Below are 12,171 nucleotides of genomic sequence, written 5' to 3'. Positions count from 1 at the left end.
TTACCAGGCAGCATACCTCTCTCCACCGCTTGTGACGCAACTCGACGATGATGGAGACACGCACCGGCCACTAGCAGCATCGCGCCGCCAGCGACGTCCACCTTGCGCCGCCGACCTCCACCTCACATGGAGTCCGCCGCGCCACCACCATCGCCTCGGATCGACAAGGCTCTGATGCCAAATATTGGCGCCGCCTCCTCGCAGCGCCTCTCTTCTTCTACCTCTGATTACTCTTCCTCTTGTGGTTTCTCTCAAACACACACTCATGGAAGAAACTCCTAGGAAACACACACACACACACACATGTACCAAGGAAGAAAACAAGCCAGCTTTGCCGTGAGGCACTTCCTTGGCAATCACAAGTGTTACATCTTTTCTGAGCCCTCCCGGCCGCCATTTTCTTGTTCACTATCAACTTAAATAGCCAGTACAGGATAAGACTCACACCTCATGCACTTACTCCACTAACGCACTAATCCACCTCCTGGAATCTCTCTAGACGCATGCGACTCGGCCAACATGCAAGGCACACCGGTAGTCACAAATCCACTCACGCAAGCACCTAGACCTATTCTAATGCAGCTACTAACTAACCCACCTAATTCCATTACTAACTTGTGTGTACACATATTAACTCATCTTCACATGAGTACACACCCGCAGTCTTGTTGCTGGACACGACTACATGCATGGCTCAACAAAAATAAATAATCTAAATTAGCACCAATAACAAGATTAGTTCCAACAGGGCGCTATTACTATTCTGTAGCGATGAAACTTTGTGATGTCTATGGTCCCTGCCGAATTTGCATAACGCTACTTTGTTAGTTTGGGTACGATGACATGCGTACATCTAGTTAATTAGTTTGCGTACGATGAAACTGCGTTGATTGTTTATGTTTACTATATGTTGCATCTATTTGCTAACCCTTTCTTTTTCTTGTTGCTCAAGTATATTTTGTTGCATATGATTGTACATTCTCTTGATGAAGATGTATCTCTAACAGGTACCTAGATCCTTGATGGCGAAGAAGCAGTGCTATGTCATGTACACAGAGAAGGTTCCGGGAGTGTACGACGAGTGGCACGAGTGTCAGGCGCAAGTGGAGTGGTTCTCGGACGCCAGCCATAAAGAGTTCAAAAGCAGGGAAGAAGCAGAAGCTAGTTTACTTGAGGTTCACGCTAGCGCGAGATAGGACTCATAACCGCCGCCTCATATGTACTGCATAGTTTCGCTCTAGCTCATAGTGATAACTCTTCTCATGTATATTATTGTTTAGATGGATGACGATGTAGTTGCAAGTATTCGAGACTTGTATCGCTATTTCGAGATGATGACAAGAGACCACTTTGTGTTGGATGATGATTAGGATGATGACATGATTTGATGAGACTATTTGTATGTGTAGCTATGATTACATTTGTATGTGTATGATATGCTAGAGATTATTGTATAAAGCCTGTACAAATACAAAAGAACTATGCTAGATTTTTTTCAGAAACTAATAGAAATAGCAGTAGCAAGGGGTATGAAGTTAGCAGCAGCGTGCACTTAGCAGTAGCGCTGCTTAAGGTAAAGCTCGCTACTGCTGCCCATATATAGCAGTAGCACGGGTCAAAACGCGCTACTGCTAAAAGTTAGCTGTAACATCGTAACAGTAGCGCGGGACCCCGGGCTACTGATAGACCCTAGACCCGCGCTACTGCTAGGCTTTTCCCTCCTAGTGAGAAATGAGAAAATGAGGCAGTTTATCCAATGCCAGGTTTAGCTAACATGTAGAACTAAGGGTGACAGGAAATCGTTAAGGGACACACATCACAGATGGGTGTCAATCCAATGCTCTAGGCTCTCTAGATTTTTAGCTTTGATTTTGTGCTTCAGATTTGAAAGGTCGTGCTTGAGAAAGAATATCCAGGAGTTGGTGCTAGGAAACTCACTTCGAATTTGAAAGGTATTTTCTTTTTTTTTGCGGGTAAATTCAAATTTGAAAGGTTACTCTTTTGTTTCATCTCCTTATCACATTGTCATGACCAAGCAAGCATGTAAAAGCATGGGCAGTAACTATTTCTGCTAACAGACATAAACGACGGTGCTAGATTTCTGCTACCAGACATAAACGTCGCTGCACAGCAGTGGCCTATTTCACGTACGTGCTTGGCGAGGAGCTGCCATGGATTGATTGGCCCGTCCTTTCCAGAAACATAAAATGGCAGAAACATGTATCACGACCAGAGACCAACAAACAAGATATACCAACTGGTAAAAAGCTGCATCACAGAGAGAACATTCGGTTAGGCATTGTGGTAAGCTGAACAACGAAAACTGCAAATAATTCTTGCCAGCAGACGGTTTTAAACACACGTCATTGTACAAATTGTTTATATGCTCAAATGTATTAGAGTTATAATATGAGACATTCTCGAAAGAAAAAAAGTAATCCTGGAAGTGTATTAATACTTTTGGAAAGGACTCGTCGCGAACCACATGTGATGCTAGCTGTTTCTGAAATAAGTACCCGCAATGTTTTTGTCTGCTTCCACTACAAAGAAAGGAAGAAAAACACATCTATTATGTAGCTACTGCTCATACGGCCATATCGCCTATAAATAGGGCTGTGCATGGGATAATGAAGCGAACACACCCACACATAGACATACACAGAGGGGGAGGGAAAGAGAAAGAGGGGTTGTGCTTGCACTTGCACAGCATGGAGGGTGCCAAGAAGAAGGCACTCATCAGTGTGGTGGCTGCATTGGTGGTTCTGCAGGTGCTCATGGCAGCAGCTCCGATGGCCATGGCCCGCTCACTCGAGGAACCGGAGGAGGGGGCATGGACAGCAAAGCCAAACATACCAATGGAGCACATCATACTGCCTAATGGGGGAGGAGACCCCGGTTGCGGCTGGGAGACATGCTACACTGGCGCCTGCTTCCAAAGTCATTGCCGCTGCTCAAATTATCCGTATTGCCGGAACAAAAACTGGTAAGGATGCCGCCTGGCTGCGCTTTCTTTTCATCAGAAAAGAAGCAGCTCGGCTCTTCCATGGACGGACCTCTAAAATATTGTCTCGTTGTCTCTCTCAAGCTACTATCGTATGTGTCCAGAGATGTGGATGAGGGCGGTGTACGTTGTGCTACTAAGCACCTATATATGTTTGGGTTTGGTGATCAAATAAACGATGGCGTGTGTGTTTGTGTGTGTCGGATGCATTATAACTCGAATACACTTGAAATGTGACCATTTGAACGATGTTCATGTATTTAAATGCAAATGTCTTTTGCTTGTAATACAGTGTCTAGAGGGGCAGTTTTAGTTATATTATATACCTACTTTGCAGATATTCTTTAATCTCAATGTCGGTCTTCCAAAACTGTGCCTGTTTCGACACGACGCGACAGCACTATCTTGATCAAGGTGGGGCTACGCTCGAGTGCGCCCACTCACCTTATCCACACCTTCTTGATCAAGGAAAACAACTAATGCTGTACGTCGGGATAGCCTGGATTGCTTATTTCAAAATTGTTTCCCGACCTGCACATTCAAACTGTTTTTCTGACCATCTTGCATCCTATACTCCTCGCTCTCTCCCCAATATGATCAAAGGTACCGCTGGTTAGGGAGCCCAATGTAGCATTCACTGAACACCTACACATTAATGCCAAGCGTCAGCTTCATGGTTTGTCTGCAGCTAGCAGATGTGTTCGAACTGAAGTACTCCCTGCGTCCCAAAATTCTTGTCTTAGATTTGTCTAGATACAGATGTATCAAGTCGCGTTCTAATATTAGATACATCCGTATCTACACAAATATAAGACAAAATTTTTGGGACGAAGGGAGTATATTGCAGTCTTTTCTCGGTTAACACTCTGGACCGAGGCAGCCCATATATCTGCAGAATTACAAAGAAATGAGAAAATAAGGCTGTTTTAGCTAACATGTAGAACTAAAGGGTGGCAGGAAATTGTTAAGTGACACACATCAGATGGCTATAATGTTAGGAATAATCTTGAGTTGTAATCTGTTAAGAGTCTACGTGATATAAGTAGAGTCCAGTAGTAGTAGGAATAATCTTTGCACGCTGGTGTCCAGATCTGGTACTAGTTAGAGATACGTTAGGAAAAGTACTAATACTCCCTTCGTTTGATAATGTAGTGCCTATAGATTTTTTGAAAAGTCAAACCTCACAAACTTTGACCAAGTTTGTGGAGAAAAATATTTACATCTAGAGTGTGAAACATATATCACTAGATTTATCATAAGACGTAGTTTCACATTATATATTTTTGCTATCATAGATATAGATATTTTTCTCTATAAATTTTGACCAAGTTTGTAAAGTTTGACTTCTCAAAAAATCTATAGACACTACATTATCGAACGGAGGGAGTAATAGTTAGGTTATTACGTGTGATTAATGTTTAGTCCGGTTTTAGCTAACATGTAGAACTAAGGGTGGCAGGAAATCGTCAAGTGACACGCATCAGATGGCTATCAATCCAATTCTCTAGGCGCTCTAGATTTTTAGCTCTGACTCTGCTTCACATTTGAAAGGCCGTGCTTGAGAAAGAATCTCCAAGAGTTGGTGCTAGAAATAAAAGGTCGGGCGAACTCTTTTGAATGTACTACTAGTTGTCTGGAGAGCAAGCATCTACAAGTCGTGGCGGGGCAGTCGCCATCTCCTTATCACATTGTGTGGACCAAGCAACACGGCCAGCAGCTGTTCCTGCTAGCAGACAGACGACGGTGCTAGATTTCTGCTACCAGACATAAACATCGCTGCAGTGGCCTGTTATATTTCACGTACGTGCTTGGCGAGGAGCTGTCATGGATTGATTGGCCGGTCCTTTTCCAGAAACATAAATGGTAGTAACATGTATCACGACCACACACCAACAAACAAGATATACTAACTGGTAAAAAGATGCATCACAGAGAGATAATTCAGTTAACCGATTATAACAAATATTATAATTTAAACTGGCCTTCTAGATAGACATTGTGGTGAGCTGAACAATGAAAACTGCAAATACTTAATTTGGCACCTAGCTGATGGTCACTGACACATGACACCGTACAAAAGCTCGTATCCCAAATGTATTTGAGTTACAAAAGACATTCTTGAAAGAAAAGAAAAGACCCGCAAGTGTAACGCAGATATGCACCAACTACGAACAAGATATTGGTGAAAAATGCATCCATTAGAGACATAATTCAGTTAATCTATGGAACATCCACACAATTCAGTCACATAACTGGCGTATGAAGTATGAAATCACTGTTTTAGGCGAGCATGATGGTGGTCATGGATCTGAGGCCATCTTGTCCCGCCAAGGGTCAATTAGATTGGATTTTTCATAGTTTGTATTTGATGCCTCTTGAAGAAGACTTGATCGGTTTATGGAGATTCGGAGCCTCCCCCTCGCAGATCTGTGCGTTGGCGCTCACGGACGGCGCCGGGCCGGGGTCTGCAACCTGGAGTGAACCTGCCGCGCCGTGCATCGCCAGATCCCTAGGGGTTGCGCTCTCATCAACTTCCTTCACATAGGGGAATCTGGATCCAGGCATGGACACAACGATTGTGGGAAACCAACGAACTGCAAAATAAAAACAAACCTCATCCTACTGTATACCACAAAAATCATCCTGCTTGCCTTCTTATTGGTTGCATTACAAGCTCTCCATTACCTGCTAGGAACTCGCCACCGGACCAGCTAGCGCCTCAAACCCTCTTCGCAAGAGAAAGTGAATTTCTCGGTCCGCAGACCAACTTCCGGGAAGATATCTGATCCATGGCTCAGGCGACGGCCATCAGAATTGCCGGCACGTACACCGGACGGAGGCTGTTGTCCTTGTCCACAGATCAGGTCTGTACACCATACCTACCGGCATTTTCAACTCCCTCGGATTCAACCGTAAACAATTGCGGTACAGATCCCACAGCAATATAGGACGCTGCTGATAACGGGCTCATATACGATCGTGACCAGAAATTTGGCGTCTGACTACGTAAGCTGTAATGAGGTTGTACTTTCATATACCATCGTTACAATATAGGACCCTGCTGATAACGGGCTCATATAGGCTCTAGACCGGCCATGGTGCATGCACCAGCATTTACTACATGCATGTAGTACTCTACTACTAAAACGTTTCACATTACAAGCTAGGCAAACCACACATCCTAGAAGCTCCTACTAAAGCATGTACAAGGATGGCATATAAATATAGATGCCCCATAACAAAAAATAGCTTGAGACATCTATATTAAAAAAATCCCAACACAAACTATTATTAGTGGGCCTCATCAAAGAATAGAAAGTGGGAGCCTACTACTCCCTCCGTCCCATAATATAGAAGCGCTTGTATATTATCCATCCTACTTTTCACTTCAAGTTTTTTCAGCTGTATGCATCGGACCACACTTTTCCTCCTCAAGTACCCGTTTCCTGCCAAGGTTCCTGCTACACCATCCGAACCTACTTTTTCTAACATGCGATCTTTCATGGCCTGCGGGACATCACCCTATGGCTATGCATTTTGACCATGCCCTAATGCAGCTTAACCTTATTTACTACAGGTAGCTAGCTTAACTACTACTCCCTCTGTCCCATAATATAGAAGTGCTTCTAACACACTAGTGTCAAAAAGCGCTTTTATATATTATGGGACCGAGGGAGTAGTAAGCTACCCCAGTCTACTCATCGCTAGATATTTACTAGCTATGGCTCCTTGCCGACATATGATACTTTTGGTACACTGCCGACATGGGTGAACATTAGCTAGGCAAGCAAGCAAGCAAGCAAGATTAGTTCCTACATTTCACCCACACAGTTGGTATCCTTTCTGAAGTCTTGTGTTCCCACTCCGCTCGGACAGACTTTTCCTCCATTGTGGTGTGGAGCCTACTATATACGTAGGCCGCTTAGACGCAACTACAGCGTCCTCTGCGCGCGGCTTCCTCTCAGCTTAGATTTTTCCTGTAGTGTAGGTGAAACCATCCTTCCTAGTAGCTTTCTCGGTAGCTTAGAAATTGGCAACTGCATCATGGGGCTCGCCACGAGCTCACCGAAGCACGCACATAGTAGTGCCCCTCGCGCCGGCGCGCGCCATGGAGAAGGCCGCTCTGGATCGCGTGACGATGCAGGAATCTCTCCCCGCGATGCTCCCCCACGCCATAGAAGCCCCTCTGATTCTGGCGGCGCAGAATTCTCTAGCACCGTCGCCTATCACGACCGTCGTCGTGTACCCTCTGGTGGCAGATCCCACCACGTCAGCTTGCGCGAGCAACCACGCCACTCTGATTCTGGCGGCGCAGAATTCTCTAGCACCGCCGCCCACCACAACGGTCCTCGTGTATCTTCTCGTCGCAGATCCCACCGCGTCAGCTTGCGCGAGCAACCACGCAGCTCTGATCCTGGCGTCGCAGAATTCTCTAGCACCGCCGCCCAACGCAACGGTCGTTTTGGTGACCGTTATTATGCGACTCGGTGAGCCATGATGTACCTGTTGTGTTGGAAATAATGGAAACAACCAAATTGTCCGTATCCAAGTATATATGAGAACGGTTGGTTGTTTTACCTATTTGCAGTACTCTAGTCATACCGCGTGTGTGGTGTGGGTCTTAACTTATGATCTTGAGTCGGTTTGTATTTTCCGTGTAAGTTTTAATAAGCAGTACATGCTATAAATGAAAAGAGAGTGGTTTTGTAGTGCTCTTCTCCCCACTGCTCTACATCGTGGAGGTAATTCCCTTATTAGGTGCTAGTGACTGGTTCCGCGGATGAAGAAAACTCTTAATTGTTGCTGGCTTGCTTCTGATTTTGGTAGTTTGAGCATCGAGTTGATGATCAGGGAGAAGAGCCACCAATCTGGAGGAGGGAGGTGACCAGGGTCATAAAGATTATGCCGAGTTTGAAAAATAGTAGCAGTGAGGCAACCAACTACTACTAGAATCGCCGTTTATGCCGAGTTTGAAACTCTCTTTTTTTGTTTTTTTGTTTTTTTGCCGAGTTTGAAACTCGGCATAGCATATATTAAACTCGGCCAAATCTTGGTCGACTGTCAAACTCGATGACCGCACTCGACTGAACAGGGCCCTGCGAAACCACGCCGTCAGACTGAACGCGCCGTTAACGAAAGTGCCACATGGCACCAAGTTTAGCGGCGCTAAACTCGGTGAAGCCTCACCAATAGAAATAGTCCACGTGGCAGACCACATCGCCTGGTACAAAATATCTGCCGCTTTTTTATTCAGCGGAACTGGGCAATACACTTTGTCAAGTTCCAGACTCAGAAAACATCAAACCAATTAGGGAGGGCCACGTGGCCCAGCGTTATTACCGGTGCCAAGCTTCGTCGAGTTCTTAGAAACAGAAACTGGGCAAACAGTTTGACGACTTTGCAACTCGGCAGTCTCCATCCAATAAGGGCTCGCCTCATGGCAGAGTTTTTCTCCATAATGAACTCGGCGAAAATTTGACAGCCGACTGGCTAATTGTATGTTTGCTGAGTTTCACACTCGGTGAAGTTTGACAGCCGACTGACATGTTGTTTGCTTGCCGAGTTCTGAACTCGGCAAAGGCCATATCTTTTTTTTTTGATATATTGTTGGAAGCTCTGCATTGAAATAAACACACACACACACACGACACACACACACACACACACACACACACACATATATATACATATATATATATATATATATATATATATATATATATATATATATATATATATATATATATATATATTCTCCTAACAAAAAAGCTTATTCTCCTAATAGTATCAAACCGACCTGTAGCTACAAACTAACCCGCAAAAGAAAGCGAACCAAGCTGCCTGGGCCAAAAAAAATTAACCTACAAACTAACAAAATGCTCGTATTTCAAATGTATTATTTTGAGTTACACGAGACACTCTCGGAAAAACGAAAAATCCTGGAAGCATAAACACATCTGCACCGCCAATTTTGATTATATGATGCATGCAAAAAATTCAATATATGAGATGCAATTATCCAAGAAAACTAATATGGTATTTATTCATCACTCTGCACTTTGTCTTCAGGGACCATACATGATCCTGCTCTGCATGTCACTTTGTAAGGATAGCTTCTAGCAGCTGAGCAGTGGAAGATCTCAAAGTGGGGGACACAGGAGAGCTGCCGAAGAAGCCATCATATAGAGCATAATTGACAGTAGCTGATTTGACCTCAGCGTCCACTTGGGATGGACCTTGGTCTTTCGTCGAAACCGAGACCTACAGAAGCACGAGTTACAGAATAAAATTTCATGCATGCAGCACCGTCAGCAATCAACTTCATCGAACAATCTGTCTCTCTGACTTTGAAATACAAGAAACTAATTACCTGAATCGGCATTACTAATTTACCGAGGAAATAACAAATTCAAACAAGCTGATTTGGAAATCTAAGACATCAGAGTCTATTGTTTCCTACCAACAACTCTAGACGAATTTGCTTAAAATGTTCAATACAGTGGGACTGAAAAGTTCCTCACCAGCATTCTTGAGGGTTCCAACCAAGTTAAATAGATGGTTGTTCCCTGTTTGAGATTGCGCCCTAGAAAGCTGTTCCGGAAGGCCGACAGTGACGATTCTTCCTCATCGGTCCGTTTCTGAATCCAGCGAGCAATAACGCCATCCAAAGCATTGACAAAGGTCTTGCCATCAACGTCTCTAACTAGAGTTATACTCAGAGATTTCACAACCGATGCTGCATTGCACAGTATGCTGTTATGTATTACAGATTCATGAACCCACTCCTTGGGCTATTTGCTAGTTGGATCGAGTCTGGTTCTTACCTTTAAAAATGGAGTCAAAACCCGAGGAAGCATCGAAAGTCTCGAGTCCAACCTTTTTTTTGGGTGGCCCTTATCCCATCGATGCTAGTTTTTTTGTTTTGTTTTTGTGAGACTCGGCATCTCCAGCGGCAGCCCGTAAAAATCGTCCCGCATCTCTCCGCGGACAGGAGGGACCAGACCGCGGACACGATTGCGGGAGGCAACCATCTAACTTTAGCTGCATATATTTTACCGAAAAAGGGTTTCCCCCCGCTTTGTATTCCAAAGCAACCAACACCGAGTACAGATAACGCTGTGGCGAGCAGCACAACACACCAAAAGAAAAAGAAGAAGAAACAAATGCCAACCACGGCAGCTTGGCAAAGCGCGGATGACCCGCCACCGCGGCGCCCACCGGAAACAAAACACCACCAACCGAGGCTCCGATCCGCCGCGTACCAAGCAGCACCTCCAAGAAGGGATGCGACACCGACGACGCTGCTGCCCGGACGAGTCCTCGGGTTTCCCCGGGCACGCGGAGGGAGGTGGGGGGTGGATACCACCGACACCCTCCAGGGAGGAATGGTGGCACCCGCAGGTGTCACCGCGTCGGGGCCAAAGCCAGCAGGGATTTCTCCCGCATTCCAACCCCAACCGCCCAACCGAACGGAACCGACCCGCCAAAACCGTCGCCCATCACCATGCGCCAACGCAGTAACGCCGCCACCCACGCCGCCTCGCTACGAACACCACCACGAGGCCAAGAGGACCGGAGAGAAGCTCACCACGACGGGAGCAGCAACATCGACGCCGAGCGGGAGGGAACCACCTCCACCGCCGTCGTGCGGGAGGCCCGTGCCTCCGGCACCGTCGCGGTAGCCGTCCGGACGCAGCAGCGGGGCATGCCGGGCCACCCCTGGCCCAGCCAGGCCCGAAGCGGGCCCGTTAAGCCCCGCCGGCCGCAATGCAGCAGGCCGGCATCGTCGCCGCCGTCACCCAGCCACGCGTCGCATCTCCCCCGCCTCCCAGAAGCCACACCGGAGCCATCCCCGCCGCCGGCCCGCCCAGGCCCAGATGGGACTCGAAGGGCCCAGATCTGGGCCGAGCGGACGACGACAGATCCCGCCACCGCGGCGCCCCGCCGCCAACGGCGGCGCCGCCGCCCAGTTGCTCGCCTACATGCGCCACGGAGCCCCGCCGCCCCGCCAGACCGCCGCCACCTAGATGCACCCTCCGGAGCCGCTCCGCCCGTGCCGGAGACCGACCGGGAGGGGAAGGGCCAGGAGGCCGCCGCCACCAGCAGCCCCAGGGCCAAGCCGGCCGCGGGCGCCGGCGACGGCGGCGAGGTGGAAGAAGGGAGGGGGGAGCCTGGAGGGAGGAGGCCCGACGCGCGGCCGGTCGCCCGCGGGGGGGCGACGTGGTCGCGAGAGAGAAAGGGGGGGCTCTTTTGCTGCATATATTTTCACAACAACTTGAACCAATCGAACAAAATTCGTTCAAACAAGTTCAGAATTCATATAAACGCGGCCGGATTTCATATAAATATACCGGATTTTATATAAACATGACCGATTTCATTACAAATACATCAAAGCGGTCATAGGTGGGCATTTGAGTATAATTAATACCTAATCTAAATGATGGCCGGCACCCGGTCCCCGTCTGCGGCCATCAGCCTCTAGAACTGAAGCTTCGCCGCCTACAGATCCGTCTCGGCGTTCTCCAGCTCCGACTATGTGACCTCCCCCTCCGGAGCCTCAAAAACTGAAGTTGCCCGCCTCGACGACTCCTCGCCATCGTTGTTGTCACAATCCTTGCCGGCGGCCGTCACCTCCGCCACCCACTGCCGGTACCGCCAGCGGGCGGAGCCTCAAAAACTGAAGTTGCCCGCCTCGACGACTCCTCGCCATCGTTGTTGTCGCAATCCTTGCCGGCGGCCGTCACCTCCGCCACCCACTGCCGGTACCGCCAGCGGGCGGAGCGGTAGGACTCGAGCAACGCCTCCTGCTCCGTCAGGTCCACGTCTGGCGCGACTGCCCTGCCGTCGGCGACCTGGTCCTCCGCTTGTAGATGCTCCTGAAGGAGGTTGTGGATGTATTTGGCGTCGGCATGCGCCTCCCGGAACTACTCCTCCCTCACCGTGTCAAGCTACAGTAACCCTCTCTGATTGAGCTAAACCATTTTGCCAAAAAGTGCTTGACTATCTTGATCAATCATTTCACATTCCACTTTAAATTCAAATTCAAATCATAAGTGAAATAAAGAAATTCACAAAAATGAAAAAAATGTTCAAACTGTTGCAGATAATCACTGGATAAATGTCTTGGTGAAACCAACATTTTATAAAGTATTTAAATGCCCTAAAAT

General features: G+C 47.3%; 1 protein-coding gene across 1 annotated transcript; it reads right to left on the bottom strand.

Moving 5' to 3' along the window:
- Positions 1 to 8,799: 8,799 nt before the first annotated feature.
- Positions 8,800 to 9,978, bottom strand: LOC109750467 (fatty-acid-binding protein 3, chloroplastic-like). Its single transcript, XM_020309426.4, has 5 exons — positions 9,939 to 9,978; positions 9,826 to 9,894; positions 9,523 to 9,737; positions 9,395 to 9,457; positions 8,800 to 9,262 (listed from the first exon to the last, which is right to left on the bottom strand). Exons 1-5 carry the CDS (start codon positions 9,976 to 9,978, stop codon positions 9,098 to 9,100), a joined length of 552 nt encoding a protein of 183 aa, XP_020165015.3. The 3' UTR covers positions 8,800 to 9,097.
- Between the last annotated feature and the right edge of the window lie 2,193 nt (positions 9,979 to 12,171).

The sequence above is a fragment of the Aegilops tauschii genome, chromosome 1 (assembly GCF_002575655.3).
Source record: "Aegilops tauschii subsp. strangulata cultivar AL8/78 chromosome 1, Aet v6.0, whole genome shotgun sequence".
Taxonomy (NCBI): domain Eukaryota; kingdom Viridiplantae; phylum Streptophyta; class Magnoliopsida; order Poales; family Poaceae; genus Aegilops; species Aegilops tauschii.
The sequence above is the reverse complement of the archived record's forward strand: the minus strand, read 5'-3'. Positions and strand labels throughout refer to the sequence as shown.